This window comes from Microcaecilia unicolor, chromosome 5 (assembly GCF_901765095.1).
Source record: "Microcaecilia unicolor chromosome 5, aMicUni1.1, whole genome shotgun sequence".
Classification (NCBI taxonomy): Eukaryota; Metazoa; Chordata; class Amphibia; order Gymnophiona; family Siphonopidae; genus Microcaecilia; species Microcaecilia unicolor.
In genome coordinates this window covers 307,679,561-307,696,944 of record NC_044035.1, presented here as the reverse complement: position 1 = coordinate 307,696,944, position 17,384 = coordinate 307,679,561, and the positions used below count along the sequence as shown (strand labels likewise).

General features: G+C 43.5%; 1 protein-coding gene across 1 annotated transcript in view; it reads left to right on the top strand.

Annotated features, from left to right (window-relative positions):
• The first annotated feature begins 15,638 nt into the window (after window positions 1–15,638).
• The window catches only part of HEATR3 (HEAT repeat containing 3), a 65,628-nt gene continuing 63,882 nt past the window's right edge, over window positions 15,639–17,384 (top strand). The window contains 1 exon segment of the mRNA XM_030204356.1: window positions 15,639–16,074. Within this exon segment, the coding sequence (XP_030060216.1) occupies window positions 15,892–16,074 (183 nt within the window). The 5' untranslated portion in view covers window positions 15,639–15,891.

Here is a 17,384-nt window from a genome sequence, read left to right as displayed (position 1 = left end):
TCACTCCTTCCCTACCCCTCATACATGTCCACTCTTTTCCCATCCTTATTTCCTCTTCTAGGTGTCCAGCATCTCTATTTCCCTTCTTTATTCCCTTCTCTCTGTCCTTTGTGTGCTCAGCATCTCCTCCCTTCCACCTGCTTCAATCCTTGTCACACTCACTGTCGCTGCTGCACCACCCCACCAACTCCAGCCAGGCCTGTGGCTCTAAGTCAGAGTCAGTTTGACTGGCATAGGGCTTTGAGCATCCATGAATACTCAAGGTCTTCCATGTCCCACCCCCCTCCTCTGAACTTCCTGTTTGGGGAAAGTGGAATGAAACATGCCTGAGCCACATGAAGCCTTAAGGCCCCATACTGGCCCAGTTAACTCTTGTTCAGTGACACTGACTGGGGACAGGACTCTGAAATAGGAGACAACTCCTGAAAATCTGAGACATCTGGTAACTGTACCATATTACCATGCATGTATTTAGTTCAAAATACTATAAAATGGTTCAGAATAGCCTAAAAATACACAAATACATAGCATTCAGCACCAGCCCATAGCATTCTCATAGCACTCCAGCTGATCATCACACACCCTGTCCTCTAAAATACGAGAGTGCAAACACTCTACTATCTCCCATGGACCCCACAAGGAGGCACAATTAGCCATGCCTACGCTATTTGGAAAACTGCAGTTAACACGTATTATTAGTAAATACTGTAGGACCCATCCTATAAAATGGGTCCTGCAATAAATAGCATGCATTACTGCATAGTAATTTTTTTTTTTTTACTAAATCTAGCCCTGTCTATGTAAGTACTGTGGTGGTATTTTTTTTAAGGGTACCATCTGTGATATCTGACAATATAATTTAGGTCAGTCAGTAACTGTGACCAATTGCCAATGGCATCCTTCTCAGAAGTTAGTGAGGTGTACAGCAGAATTCATAAAATTAATAACAATCTGACAGGTGCTGCACTGTAAATATTTCTGAACTATTTATTTATTTATTACATTTGTATCCCATATTTCCCCACCTATTTGCAGGCTCAATGTGGCTTACATAGATTTGTTAACATTGTTATTTCAGGATATCAAATCGGATTCAGTTAGTAGTGTGTAGTGATTAGGAAGGGGAAAAGAGGAAGGAAGAGAGTGATTAGGGTAGTTATAGAAGGTAAGCGTTCATAATTGAGTGGGTTGGTGAGGTGACTTAGTGAGGCTGTAGGTTCTCATTGTAGGCCTTGTTGAAGAAGAATGTCTTCAGAGATTTTCGAAAGATAGTTGTTTCGCTGATTGCTTTCAAGTCTGTTGGTAATGCATTCCATAACTGTGTGCTCATGTAAGAGAAGGTAGAGGCATGCATCAGCTTGTATTTAAGTCCTTGCAGCTGGGGGTAGTGCAAGTTGCGAAATTTGCGGGATGATCTTGTGGCGTTTCTGGGAGGTAGGTCTACGAGGTTTAGCATGTAGATTGGGGTGTCTGCGTGGATGACTTTATGTACAATCGTGCAGATCTTGAACGCAATGCGTTCCTTAAGTGGGAGCCAGTGAAGTTTCTCTCTTAGGGGTTTTGCACTTTCGTATTTAGTTTTTCCATTCCCCTACCCTGCGCAGCTGTCATTCTGCGTACACTCAAAACAAAACAAGCAAACCTGTGATGTACTCAAGAGGAAGTATAATCTCGGAATAACTTTTCATAGGAAGAGTAGTAATTTGTTATAAATCGTAGTCAGTATGTCATTTTTTTTCTCCTGGTAAAGGGCCACTAAAACAGACATCATGTTATGAGTGTTATGAGAATCAGGTGCTCAACATTCAGAGTTTCTATTTATTTACTTATTTATGACATTTATATCCCACATTAAACATGAATTAGGTTGAAACCAGGGAGCATTTAAAATCTTTTTTTTTTTTCTGTGCCTAGATCAAAAGAGAAAGATGGTTTGTAGGAACTTGCTCCTTTTGTTTTGTAGAATGCAGTGGTATATTATAAAAATGCACTTAATATTGTTTATTACTACAATTTAAAAGAGAGATATTCAATAATGAGGGCAGAGCGTCCTTCATGCTGAAGTCCAGAGTCAGTTTAAGGGCCCTGTTTACTACGATGTGTTAGCATTTTTAACACGCCTACAATTAGCGTGTGCACTGTGTAGGCGCCTATAGGGATATTATAGGCGCGCACATGGTTAATAAGTTAAAAACGCTAATTCGCCTATAACACAGCTTAGTAAATAGGGACCTAAAAGTGCTAACATTTTCCAGTTCTGTGATACATATTTATTTCTTCTTCAAGGCAGTTTTCAACAGTATTTTCTCAGTTATTACCCAAATGCGAACACAATAATAGTGTTAATTCATACGTTTTAGATGTTACTGAATTCTATTATTCTGTCTCACTGTATTTCCAGTTTTGGCACAGTATAAGTCATCACAAGGACAAAATATAAGAAAACCAATGGACTGCATTAGGGGTTTATAGCCCATTTAGTTATGTTTAAACAAATGAGAAATCTGCATGAAAGAAAATACTTATTTTTATTGTTTTGACTTATGAAAACCACTTGTCCCTGAAACATGCTCAAAAACAGAATAATCCATTTGTACAAAAGAGATGAGGTGAAAATGTGATTCTATGTGCCCAAGTGAGAGTTTAATTTTTCTTCCAATTTGTATAACACCAGGTTTCCAAAGCAGATTACAACAACAGTTAAGATGAACCCATCAGTAAAAGGATATCCTCACAAAATACAGCCTTAGTGCTGTTTCCACAAGCTACAATAAATTGTGAAGCTGTTTTACTGATATTCAGTTTTGATTTCATTATATTTATATCTACATATGGGAAGCTTTCAAATAAATTAAAACACTGTCAAATAAATAAAAAAAAAACAATCTTTTGTCCTCCACCTTTTAAAGCACTGCCTATCCAACTAGAACAACTTTTGAATTTTTACAGATGGATCACGCATAGGAAGTCCCTTATTTCTAATAATCTTTAAGTATTGTTTTCAATAATGTTTGCTATTGTTTTGGGTGAACCAGTATGTTGGCAATCTCCACCTACTGCCAGCAAACTCTGCCTACTGGCTTCAACCCATATAACGGGCTAGATAGCTTCCCTCGTACTGTTCTCAGTCTAACCTCTTTGCCAAAGTTGCCATGTCTGCAAATTGGGTGGATTCCCGCGAGCCCCCACAGAAAAAATTAAAAAGTTACAGGTAGCGGTGGGTTTTCCCCCTCGCCATCCTATTGGCTAAATTTGATCAATAGGATGGTGACAGAGGCGCAATCTAGCCCACTTTAAATGATTGTGCTGCCCGCTGCCACGGGTCGTGGAGGAATGAGTCAGATACGGGTGTGTGGTTTGCTTTAGCCGGTGAAGGCAGTAGAACTACATGAATTGAGGTTGAAGTGGGGCAGATCAGGAGTAATGTCAGGATGTATTTTTTCACGGAAAGGATGGTGGATATATGGAATGCCCTCCCGCTAAGGTGGTGGAGATGAAACGGTAATGGAATTCATACATGTGTGGGATAAACACAAAGGAATCCTGTTTAGAAGGAATGGATCCACAAAATCTTAGTGGAGATTGGGTGGCAACACCGGTAATTGTGAAGCAAAACCAGTGCTGGGCAGACTTCTATGGTCTGTGCCCTGATCGTGACTGAATAGATATGGATGGGCTGGAGTGTAAATTTTAAGGGGCTTCAACATTAGCTTCAGAATTTTTTGTACAAGAACAGTGCTGGGCAGACTTATACGGTCTGTGCCCTGAGAATGGCAAGGAGAAATCAAACTCGGGTATACATATAAAGTATCGCATACCATGTAAAATGAGTTTATCTTGTTGGGCAGACTGGATGGACCAAACAGGTCTTTATCTGTTGTCATTTACTATGTTATGAATTGTTTTTATTATTTGAGGGCATTGTGTGAGTTATATTCTATTCAATAGATAAATCTTTTCCAGAGTGCATGTAACCGCTCCTTGTTTTTCAACGCATGCGGTGTGTCGCGTCTGTAAAAAGCCATGGTCACCATGAAGATAGTGTGCCAGACCAGTATCAGAATGGGTTTGTCCTGCCATGGGTCGCGGGAAGAAGAAAAAGTGGAGGAGCCATCTTCAGCTCTTACTCCATGGTGGTCAATGCTTTTCAGTGAATCCATCCAGTACAGCATCATTACCGGCAGCATCCTCACACGCTTCTACCAGGTCACCAGCGACAAGATCAACTGGCTCTCCATGGTTTACATGCTGGTACATGCCGGCTCATCTTCCCTGCCACCTGGCTGCTGGATGCCGGCGGGCTGTGTCTCAGCGCCCTGCTCGGCTTGGGCCTCAACTGCCCAGGGTATGTGGCTCAAGTCATGGGCATGCAGCATTCACTTTTTTGCGTTACTATGCTGGCGGAGACTAAAGGGCGTATTTTCAAAGCACTTAGACTTACAAAGTTCCATAGGAACCTATGGAACTTTGTAAGACTAAGTGCTTTGAAAATGAGCCCCCATGTGCTCTGAAGTGCAAGTTTTCATCTTGGGGATGCCATCGCATGTCGCCTCCATCTGGTTCAGGCCCAAGGAGGTGTCCACTGCCTGCACCACCGCCACTGTCCTGGAAACCAGAGAGAGGACTCTCAAGTTTCTGTTTGGTTTTATGAAGAGCGGGACTGACAGGGTTTCTTTTGGTGAGAGTGCCGGGAGGGATTTGTGTGTGTGTGTGGGGGGGGGGGGGGGGATTATTTTGATGAGGGGACCAGGGACGCATTTTGGGGGTGCACAGACAGGTTCTCAGTAGCATAGCCATTTCAGCTCAGGAAGCAGCGTGATCTGTAAGGGTTTTGATTTCCCACCTACCTTTGAAGACGCAGGCCTGAGACCTTTCGAAAAGGTGCGTTTCAGGTTAATACAGTAGAAAAGGATTGGATAGTGGGTGGGGTATGTCGTCGACTTGGATGATGATTCGCAGCTCGTATCGATTGTGGGAGGAAGGGGCATTTTATTTCTGTGACTTGGATTGAGGGAGACGAGGCGGTGATATTCAAAAAGGTGATGGTGTGGATAGGGGATTATTTTCTTCTGTTGTGGCGAAGTGGAGTTATGCTGCCCTTTTACCCTATTTTAGTGGAAAATAAATCTGTTGGCTCTTCCAATGCATGAATTAAGGTTGTTACTTAAAAAAAAAAAGTTATGTGCATTTATACAATGAATGTATCTATCAGTCTATCTTTGTTCTAACAGATATATTTGGAGATAGATAAACCAAAGGCAAATCTTCATGCATCAGTTTTTATTTAATATCTTGTTCATTAATCATTTCTGTGTGCCTAACTGAACCGAGAAACACAAATCAACCTGGGATTGATCTGTGAGTGTGGGATACCTGTTTACCTGTGTATGTCAAATGGCACAGGTTGATCATGCAAGCAACAAAGACACACCTGTAGGCACTTGGCTGTAATGAAAGGCACAGGAAGCTGTAAGGGCAGGAACCCAAAGGATTTACTCATAAAATACCATGTGACGACTATTTATGCAGAAAGCAGCAGGGTCGTTTTAGCCTGGATTGGGAAGCAAAGGGCGCCTATTTTTAAAACTGCATTGACCCAGAATTTGCATAGCTTGCTTGAAACTCAATCAATGTCTCCATTAAAAGCCCAGACTAAATCAGTATGTTCTCTCAACTCACACAAAGGTGAAACACATTAAAAGGCTTTTGTGACCTTTGTTTCTCCTGACCCTCACAAAGTCAACACACAGCTAGAACAAGCCCAGAGACAGTTTATTTCACTTATGTCAGCATTTCTTTTCTCCCTACCTGAAAATCAATTTGTGAAAGCTCTATTTACTAATGCTTAGTGCATAATAGCCTGTTGCATAACTGTTATCTCATGCTAAGCATTAGTAAATATGGGCCAAAATAAAATGTTAAAAACTGTTGTGATGCTTATGTAATGGTGGGGAGGGGAAGAGCAGCACATTTCACTGCCAACAATTTATATTTTCTTTCCAAAACAATATGGGGAGGGGGATTCTATAAATGGTGGTCAAAAATGAACACCAGAAAAGATCAGTGCTAAGCGCTATTTTATAAAGAGTATGGGGAACCAGACTTATGCCTGCTGAAATCTGGTGTAAATCCTGGCACCCAAGTTGGGCACATTGATTCAAAACTGAGTGCAACTTTCTGGAACAAAAAGCAAAAAATATAGTATGTGGTTTGCGTAGCAAGGTGTACGAGGAAAGACTTGATGACCTGAACATCTATACCCTGGAGGGAAAAGAGAACCAGGGGGTGATAAGATACAGACATTCAAATATTTGAAAGGCATTAATCTGCAAACAAGCCTTTTCCAGAAATGGGAAGGTAGTAAAACTAGGGAACATGAATTGATGTTGAAGGGAGGCCAACTCAGGAATATCTGGAAGTATTCTTTTACCAAGAGGGCAGTGGATACTTGGAATGCCCTCCCGCAGTAGGTGGTGGAGATGAAAATCGTAAAGGAATTAAAAGAAGCATGGGATAAACACATAGGAATCCTGTTTAGAAGGAATCGATCCAAAGAAGCTTAGCGGAGACTAGGTGGCAACACTGGTAATTGGGAAGCAAAGCCAGTACTAGGTGGGCTTCAACGTCTGTGCCCTGATCGTGGCTGATAGATCTGGATGGGCTGGAATGGAGCTTTTCAAGGGCTTCAATGACAACTTCAGAAGTTTTTGAACAAGGACAGTGTCGGACAGACTTCTATGGTCTATGCTCTGAAATTGGCATGGACAAATCAAGATCGGGTATGCATATGTTGTATCACCTCATACCGTATGCAATGAGTTTATCTTCTCGGGCAGACTGGATGGACTATACAGGTCTTTTATCTGTCATTATCTACTATGTTACTATGTCAGGCTGCTTGCTATGTGAATTACTGTTTCATTATTGCAACCAAGTATTACATATTAAGAGCATTTGCTTTAAACTTTGGTTTTAATTCGTTTATCCAATCCTTACATGCCCATGGTTCTGCTTTTCAAACCCAAAGGTGAATCCTAAGGGTGGATGCACAATTAGGTATAAACTGTGTTTCTGACTTTACTTGTTTTGGACCACTAAGTGCTTACACAAATTAATTTTCAAGTCTACTTTTAATGAAAAAGAAAAATGAAGATAGCTTGATATTATTATTATTAATAGTAACATATTAACCTATTTTTAAAGCACTTAGACTTCCAAAGTTCCATAGGTTTCTATGGAACTTTGGAAGGCTAAGTGCTTTGAAAATATGCCTCATAGAGGGGCATAATCGAATGTCGCCGGCCAAATAGATCGCCGGCGATCTATGTTGGCGGCAGCGCTACAGCTGGCCAGAACCGTATTATCGAAAAAGATGGCTGGCCATCTTTTTTTTCGATAATACGGTTTAGCCCGGCCAAATGCCGTGGAGTTCGCGAGTTTGAGATGGCCGGGTTTGTTTTTCAGCGATAATGGAAAGTTATGTCGGCCATCTCAAACCCCGGCCAAATTCAAAGCATTTGGCCGTGGGAGGAGCCAGCATTTTTAGTGCACTGGCCCCCCTGACATGCCAGGACACCAACCAGCCACCCTAGGGGTCACTGCGGTGGACTTCAGAAAAGCTCCCACCAAGTGCATAGCTCCCTTACTTTGGGAGCTGAGCCCCCCAAACCCACTACCCACAAATGTACTGCACCCACTAAGATTGCTCCAGGGACCTGCATACAGCCTCTAGGACTTATTGCTGCTGTATAACTTTGGCACACCAGTTCACCGGACAGGGTGGGGCTCCTCCCTGGTACTGCTGAATAATCAGTTCCCCTGAAGACGCCATTAGTTTGGCGAAACATGGTCCATGGGAATTGAAACCGCTGAACTGTGACCATTATGGTCTTATATTTTGCACGGAGGTCTTATATTTTGCACGGAGGGATTTTTTTTGTGAAAAACATTGCAGTGGACAAGACTTTGGCAGGAAGAATGTTTTTTCAGCACATCTCTACTTAAGCTAAGTAACTGCTATTTATATACTTTTAAACATCAAGTTTACCATTTTTTTGAATTTTACCCATCTATTGAACAATAGTAATAGGATGGAGGTAGGATGTGCTATGATGTAAGGGTGGTGTTCCTGCTAAACTTGGATTATCAATCCACAGCAATGCACCAAAAACTGAGCACAATACACATATATATATATAAAAAATTTTTATTGGATTTTATTCCAGAAAAACATTATACATATATGAATAATGAGAGTGACAAGTTTTGTTTAAATTAGTTTTGAAGGTTTCTGTTACATTTACTAATTTCATAATTTGAAACCGCTTCTTTAAGAACACCCAGAATTACGTTTGGTATTTTTACTTGATTTATATCTGCCATTTTCAGGGCTCAGACCATAGAAGTCTGCCCAGCACTAGCCTCGCCTCCCAACCACTAGCTCCGCCTCCCACCACCAGCTCTGCTACCCAATCTCTGCTAAGCTTCTGAGGATCCATTCCTTCTGAACGGGATTCCTTTATGTTTATCCCACGCATTTTTTAATTCTGCTACCGTTTTCATCTCCACCACCTCCCGCAGGAGGGCATTCCAAGTATCCACCACTCTCTCCGTGAAAAAATACATCCTGACATTTTTCTTGAGTCTGCCCCCCCTTCAATCTCATTTCATGTCCTCTAGTTCTACCGCCTTCCCATCTCCAGAAAAGTTTCGTTTGCGGATTAATACCTTTCAAATATTTGAACGTCTGTATCATATCACCCCTGTTTCTCCTTTCCTCCAGGGTATACATGTTCAGGTCAGCAAGTCTCTCCTCATACGTCTTGGAACGCAAATCCCATACCATTCTCATAGCTTTTCTTTGCACCGCTTCAATTCTTTTATCTCCTTAGCAAGATACGGCCTCCAAAACTGAACACAATACTCCAGGTGGGGCCTCACCAACGATTTATACAGGGGCATTAAAACCTCTTTTCTTCTGCTGGCCACACCTCTCTCTATCAGCCTAGCAACCTTCTAGCTACGGCCACCCCCTTGTCACACTGTTTCATCGCCTTCAGATCTCAGATACTATCACCCCAAGATCCCTCTCCCCGCCCGTACATATCAGACTCTCACCGCCTAACACATACGTCTCCCGTGGATTTCTACTCCCTAAGTGCATTTCAGATTATGATTACAGTTATGATTATACTGATTATGCTGTTGAAATGCAGCTGATTATGATGTTTACAATATCAATATTCATACTGACCTTAATACTCATATTAACCTTATTAATATTCATATTAACATAGAAATATGTAAGCAGATAAAGACCACAAGGCCTATCCAGTCTGCCCATTCATGCCATCTACTCTCCCTATCACTCCCTTAGGGATCCTATGTACTTGTCTCAAGCTCTCTTGAATTCAGAAACTATTTTCATCTCCACCACTTCTACCAGGAGGCCTTTCCATGAATTCACCACCCTTTTCTGTGAAGAAGCATTTCCTCAGGTTACTTCTGAATTTATCCCTTTTCACCTTCATTCTATGTCTCCCCCCTTTGTTCCACAGCTTCCTTTCAATTGAAAGACTTGACTCCTGTGCATTTATGACGTGTAGGTATTTAAATGTCTCTATCATATCTCCCCTCTCCCGCCTTTTCTTCCAAATTATACATACTGAGATTTCTATTCTCATACGCTTTACCACGAAGACCACTGACCATTTTCGTAGCCGCCCTCTGAACTGACTCCATCCTGTTTATACTTTTTGAAAGTGCGGTCTCTAGAATTGGACACGATATTCTAAATGAGGTCTCTCCAGAGTCTTATATAGGGGCATCATCACCTACTTTTTCTTACTGGCTATTTCTCTTCCTGTGCACTCCAGCATCCTTCTAGCTTTCATGGTCACCTTTTCTATCTGTTTGCCAACTTTAAGATCATCACATATGATCACACTCAAGTCCCGCTCCTCTTTTGTGCAAAAACATTCTCCACTCCCTAAACTGTGCTTTTCCCTCGAGTTTTGCAGCCCAAATGCATGACCGTGCATTTTATTTTAGCAATAAATCTAAGCTGCCAGATTCCACTAGCTTCACCAAGTCCTTCTTCATGTTATCCAAACCATTGTCTATTGAAGATTTTGGTATCATCCGCAAAGAGGCAAACCATACCAGACAGCCTTTCAGCAATATTGCTTATAAAAATGATAAAAAGAATCAAACCTTGCTGCAGTGCACACCACTGGTAACATCCTTTTCCTCAAAATGAGCTCCATTTTACCACTACCCTCTGTCGCCTTCCACTCAACAAGTTCCTAATCCAGTCAGTCACTTAAGGGATCATACCAAAGGCACTCAATTTATTTATTAGTCATCTATGAGGAACCATGTCAAAGGCTTTGCTAAAATCTAAATACACAATCGAATTTGACATTTTACGGAACAGCGCATATATGTTATATTGGCATTTTACGTGTATAAATGCCAGAATTCAGTCTATTTATAAGTGTTCTTGGTGCCTCCTTATAGAATTACCTCCAGTATGTTCCTGCCCCACAGAGCTTAGAGCTGAAGTAGGTCCCCGAGGCAATGGGAGAAAGTTATTTAACCAAGGCCACAAGGTGCATCCATGGCAGAAGCACAATTTTATGCTAACCCCCTAATTGTACAAAAGTTGCCAAAAACTGTGCATGTAAATTTGGGCATGCACCCAATTTGCGCATGCAATTTAATTGAATAACGAGTCAATTAGTGCCAATAATTGTTTTTTAACAAGCAATTACTGGTGCTAATTAGAGGCTTTTTAAGAAGCAATTAATGGCACTAATTAGATTTAATTAGAACTTACGCACCTAAAATTAGGCATGAACAGCAAAAGTTTATGAGTAAAAAAAATGGGGGGGGGGGGGGGGGGGACAAGGAAATGGGAGGGTCATGGGTGGAATGGGGGTATTCTTAACATTTTACACCGAGACAAGGGATTCACCTCGATGTTAGTACTGCTAGATTTCTCGGCAGCGTTTGACACTGTGGATCATGATATCTTGCTAGCAAGACTGACAGAAACAGGTATCAATGGAACTGTACTTGCCTGGTTCAGATCCTATCAGACAGGCAACAATCCATAATGTTTGGGAGCAACTCATCACCACCATGGACACTGACCTGCAGGGTACCACAAGGATCGACACTGTCACCTATTCTGTTCAATATCTACCTCAAGCCACTAGCTAAGCTGATTCAGTCAATGGACACTTAGATCTACATCTATGTGGATGATGTGCAGCTACTCATACCCACTGAACCTGACTTACCTACAGCCCTGAATAAACTGATTACCCGTCTAACATCAATTCAAGAATAGGCTAAACACAACAAACTTTGCCTGACCCAAGTAAATCTGAGCTTCTCTGGGTCCCTAACACAAGTGGATACATACCTGACATCAAAATCCCTTTTGGTAAGTATGAACTCCCCCTCAAATCACAAGTAAGGAACCTTGGAATACAGTTAGATTCAACACTTACTCTGATTCCCCAAATCCAAGCAACATTCAAGAGCTGCTTCTACTATTTGCGACAGCTATGCTGCCTCTCTCCTTACATCAAGAAGGCAAATCTTATCCCAGTTGTGCATGCCATGGTAACATCAAGACTGGATTACTGCAATGCACTATACAATGGTCTGACTACAAAGGGCCTGCACCAGCTCCAGTTGATTCAGAATGCAGCAATGACTCATAAAGGTTGTAAGTGACATGACCACTTCACACCATGTTTGCAAAACCTTAATTGGCTACCAGTACAATACAGGGCTAAATTTAAAACTCTATGTCTGATCTTCAAGGCCCTGAAAGGAAATGGCCCTGAGTATCTGAAGAATAGGATGATCCTCCACACACCGCCAAGGACACTAAGGTCCTCCAAAGGACTTTCACTAACTACACCATCTCCAAAAGACATTACACGATGTGATACCCACAAGCGAGCCTTCTCCGGAGTAGCCCCCACACCCTGGGATGCATTGCCTGAAATGCTCCGCTTAACACAAGACTATCTCTACTTCAGGAAGCAGGTGAAAGCTTGGCTCTTCAACCAAGCCTTTAATGGAAGAAGTAACTAATTTGTTAGTCTCACTCACACACTCAAGGATTGACTCAGGCTGCACATACTGCAGCGGGACATATTTATCCACTCCCACCCTAGCTGAGATAATATTTAACCACTAGTAAAAAAGGCCCGTTTCTGACACAAATGAAACGGGCGCTAGCAAGGTTTTCCTCGGAGTGTGTATGTTTGGGAGAGTGTATGTGAGAGTGACTGTTTGAGAGTCAGAGTGAAAGTGTGAGTGTGTGAGAGAGAGAGTGAGTCTGGGTGTGAGTGTGTTGTGAGAGAGTGTGTGTGTGGAGAATGAGAGTGTGTGCAAGTGTGTATGTGAGACACAGTGTGAGAGAGAGTGTGTGTGTGTGGGCGAGAGAGTGTGTGTGAGACACAGATTCTCTGTCAGAGTGAGTGTATGAGACCAAGCGAGTGTGTGAGTGACTGTGTGGCACATAGAGAGTGAATGTGATACAGTGTGAGACAGAGTGTGTGAGAGTGAGAGTCAGAAAGACATTGTATATGAGAGAGAGAGTGTGAGTCGTGCCCTCCCAATCCATGGCCATCTGTCCCCTGCCCCCTCCATTCATCCTTTTCTAGCAATTCCCCTCTGTCCGTGAGCCCTGCCCTCCCAATCAATGCCCATCCATGCTCCTCTGTCCCCTGCCCCCTCCATTCATCCCTTTCCAGCAATTCCCCTCTCTCCCTGAGCCCTGCCCTCCCAATCCATGGCCATCCATGTTACTCTGTCACCTGCCCCCTCCATTCATCCCTATCCAGCAGTTCCCCTCTCTGCCTGAGGCCTGCCCTGCAATCCATATCCATCCATGTCCATCTGTCCCCTCCATTCATCCCTATCCAGCAATTCCCCTCTCCCTGAGTCCTGCCCTTCCAATCCATGCCCATCCATGCTCCTCTGTCACCTACCCCTCCATTCATCCCTTTCCAGCAATTCCCCTCTCTCCCTGAGCCTTGCCCTCCCAATCCATGCCCATCCATGCTCCTCTGTCCCCTGCCGCCTCCATTCATCCTTTTCCAGCAATTCCCCTCTCTCCCTGAGCCCTGCCCTCCCAATCCATGCCCATCCATGTTCCTCTGTCACCTGCCCCCTCCATTCATCCCTATCCAGCAATTCCCATCTGTCCCTGAGGCCTGCCCTGCAATCCATATCCATCCATGCCCATCTGTCCCCTCCATTCATCCCTATCCAGCAATTCCCCTCTCCTTGAGTCCTGCCCTTCCAATCCATGCTCCTCTGTCACCTGGCCCCTCCATTCATCCCTATCCAGCAATTCCCCTCTCTGCCTGAGGCCTGCCCTGCAATCCATATGCATCCATGCCCATCTGTGCCCTCCATTCATCCCTATCCAGCAATTCCCCTCTCCCTGAGTCCTGCCCTCCAATCCATGCCCATCCATGCTCCTTTGTCACCTGGCCCCTCCATTCATCCCTATCCAGCAATTCCCCTCTTCCTGAGTCCTGCCCTTCCAATCCATGCTCCTCTGTCACCTGGCCCTCCATTCATCCCTATCCAGCAATTTCCCTCTCTGCCTGAGGCCTGCCCTGCAATCCATATGCATCCATGCCCATCTGTGCCCTCCATTCATCCCTATCCAGCAATTCCCCTCTTCCTGCCCTTCCAATCCATGCCCATCCATGCTCCTCTGTCCCCTGCCCCCTCCATTCATCCCTTTCCAGCAATTCCCCTCTCTCCCTGAGCCCTCCCCCTCCCAATCCATGGCCATCCATGCTCCTCTGTCCCCTGCCGCCTCCATTCATCCTTTTCCAGCAAGTCCCCTCTCCCTTCCATGACCCCCCCCTCGCATCCATGCTCCTCTCTCTCCCATGTCCCAGCCTGGCCCGCCCTCTTCTCCCTCCCCTTCGCATCCATGCATCCCTTTTTGTTTTTTTTCTTCTTTTTAAATTTACCTCCGTGGCGGTTCCGGCAGCGAAGCGTCAGGGGAGGCGGCGCTCACGACGTCTAGGTTTCCCTTCGCTGTGTTCCGCCTTCTTTTGACGTCATCCTTGACGTCAGAAGGCGGAACACAGCGAAGGGAAGGCTAGACGTCGGGAGCGCCGCCTCCTTCCCTGACGCTTCGCTTACGGATTTGAGGTTTTTTTTCCGCCCTCGACATCATGACGTTTGACGCGAGGGCGGGGCAGAGACGGCTGGCTGGCTTGAAGGCTTCACACCACGAATCCACGACCCTTCAGCCTGGGAGTGACGTCAGATGGCTTCATGGCTTCACAGAACGTTGTCCTCAGAACGTTGAGGGTGCGTTTTATATATTAGATCTCTCTGATCTCATGGGCAACTTTCTTCAAATCAGTCATCTTACTTTCTATTTCTTCCTACTTTCTTACCCATCTATATGTTACAACTTTGCCTTACCCTTCACTACCAATTATAATGTTCTATTATGTATTGTGTTGACATTGCAAGTAGTATACCATGCCATACTTTGTATTGTTAGTTTAATATTTTTTACTGCTGTAATTGCCTATTGCTCATGTTTGATCTATTCTTACTGTACACTGCCGAGTGAATTCCTTCAAAAAGGTGGTAATAAATCCTATAAATAAAATAAAAATAAGTATTATAGAATAACAGGGATATGCACCAAATTTAGGCATGCACATTTGTACCACTTTTCAGTTGGTGCAAATGGCCACACCTAGGCGTGAGTCCCGGACACAACAGCTATATTAAGTGTGGCTTATAGAATAGCACTTTTTTTCGGCGCCATATAAAGTTGCACATGCCAGTTATACAATAATCAAACTTCCATATGGAAGTTTGTTTATTGAAGAATTACTGGATACCTATGATAAAGTTTTTGTAATTTTGGGATCCTTTGAAATTTTGTTGGATGAAATCTGCCACGGTTTAGTTATAGAATAATGTCAGTTTCACAAATTACTTAATAGCTTAATTTGCTGCTAATTGATATTAAAGACCAATTGTTGGCTATAATTGGCACCAACTAGCAGCTTCACATGTAACTGCCATTCGTCGGTATTACATAAACTGCGCGAAACTACAAGGCAGGCATGGACCTAGTCGGTATTACATAAACTGCAGGCAACTACAAGGCAGGGGTCGCCCTAGGAGGGGCATGGGCAGGTCAAGGTTATGCCTAGCAGTTATGCATGAGGATTTTAGGATAATAGCATTTACTCAACTGTCTGCACTTTGGGGTGAAACAAAAGAAGTGTATAGGGGCTGCAGATGGAAATACAAGGCATAGCAGAAGACAAAAGAAACTCCACCCGATGACCCTCTTACTAATATTCATATTAATATTGCTATTTTGTGGGATAGAACTCTGGGGCTGAAGGTTCATCGAAGGCGTCACATGCACTTGGGCCGGCCCTGATGCTACAGCTAGAACCGCAGGCCTACAAATGAAATGTTCTTAAGCAGCTTTAAAGTTCATCCCATTGAACTACCTAAACCACGAGAAAGCAAGGATTTGACGTCTACCAAGGAACAGGAAAAAGCTCATTTACACCCTCCCCTTCATCAAAGTGCCTCGTCCCGCACAGGAAATTTAACCTCCCCTTACTCCCGCAGATATACACACGTCCGAATGACGAGCCAAACGCGAGAGCGCAACTGACGCTGAGCTCAGCGTTCCCTTCTCGGGCAGTATGCGCCTGCGCGAGAGTACCAAGTGGTACTACCGTGTCAAAAGCCGCACGTGGCTAGTCAAGGGGGTTCCCTGTGACTACTCAGCCGGGTTGAGCATGCGCAGTGTGATCCTTTCGCTTGTCCCAGACAGAGGAGCCGCCCGCGACTGGTGGCATGGGGAAAAGCAAGGTCCGGAGAAAGTTCGGAAGACAGAGTTTCGCTTCTGCTGCCTTGCCTTTTAGTGATTTTAGTCCTGGGAAAGGAGAACGGGTTCGGGTGGCGGCTCCTCCGGGAGACGAGGAAGATGCAGAAGACTCGGAGGCGGGCTGCCTAACAGCTTCGGAATTATTGGAAAAAGTGAGTGAGTGGATGGCTGTTTTTCTTTCTCGTTATGCAGGCAGGTGTTTGTGGAATGGCCCTTCCTAGAAAAATTGGACACGCCTGCCGTGTGCTGTGGTGTGCGGGACTGGGACTTGCAGGGTGTTTGTATGATCGCTGACCGTGAGACCTCCCCTCTTCCGAGTTTTGGCACAAGCACAGATTTCAAACTTCCTCCATAGGAACTGCAGTCCAAAGTCACCTTTTATTTTAATTACGAATGAGTGTTGTCCTGTGCATGTGGTTTGGCTTTGTTGTTTTTTACAGTGATCGTTTTTTTTTAAAATATTGTACATGTTAATAAACAAGATTAAAAGCATAAATTAGGCTGATGTTTTGTGTCAACAGTAGGTTAGGTATTGATCTATAACAGCAGCTTTTAACTATGTTAAGATGTTTATGCTAGCGCTGACAAGTTAGCTCTGTTCAGGGATTAGTTCTGTACAGAACTTTGACACCCTTCTAACTCTGCAGACCAGAAACGTAACTGAAAGAGAGCCCTTTCTTATCCATTTAATGGAGACTTTGATTTTCCAAATTATTGTTGTATATTAACTTACATTTTTAAAAATTTAATTCTGGTATTTGTAATCTGCTTAACCATCAAGTTCAAGGTGGAGGATAATCACACTTTATAAGCAGGTGTTTTCTCTATCCCTACAGGGCTTACAATCTTGATTTTTGTACCTGAGGCAATAGTGGAGCACGATATACTATTGCTTATGAGACTAGGAGGCAAGCACTTAGCCTTCCAAAGTTCCATAGAAACCTATGATAAAGGGGATGGGATGACTCCCTATGAGGAAAGGCTAAAGTGGCTAGAGATGGCCGAGGGGAGAGGTCAATAAAATACTGAGTGGAGTGTAACGGGTAGAGGTGAATCACTTATTTACTGTTTCCAAAAATACTAGGGCGAAGGGGCATGCAATGAAGCTACTAAAAATTTAAAACAAATTGGAGATAATGTTTCTTGGGGTCAGGGTTTTGATATACCGCCTTAATGTGGGTACAAACAAAGTGGTTTATCTATAATACATGTAGGTACTTTATTTTTGTCCCTAGTGGGTTCACAGCCTGTTTGTACCTAGGACAATGGAGGGTTAAGTGACATGCCTGGGGTCACAAGGAGCTGCAGTGGCAATCAAACCCAGTTCCACAAGTTCTTAGCCCATTGCACTAACCATTGGACTACTCATCCACTCAACATGTAATTAAACTTTGGCATTCATTACTAGAGAATGTGGTAAAAGCAGTTAGCTTAGCAGGGTTTACGAAAGGTTTGGATGATT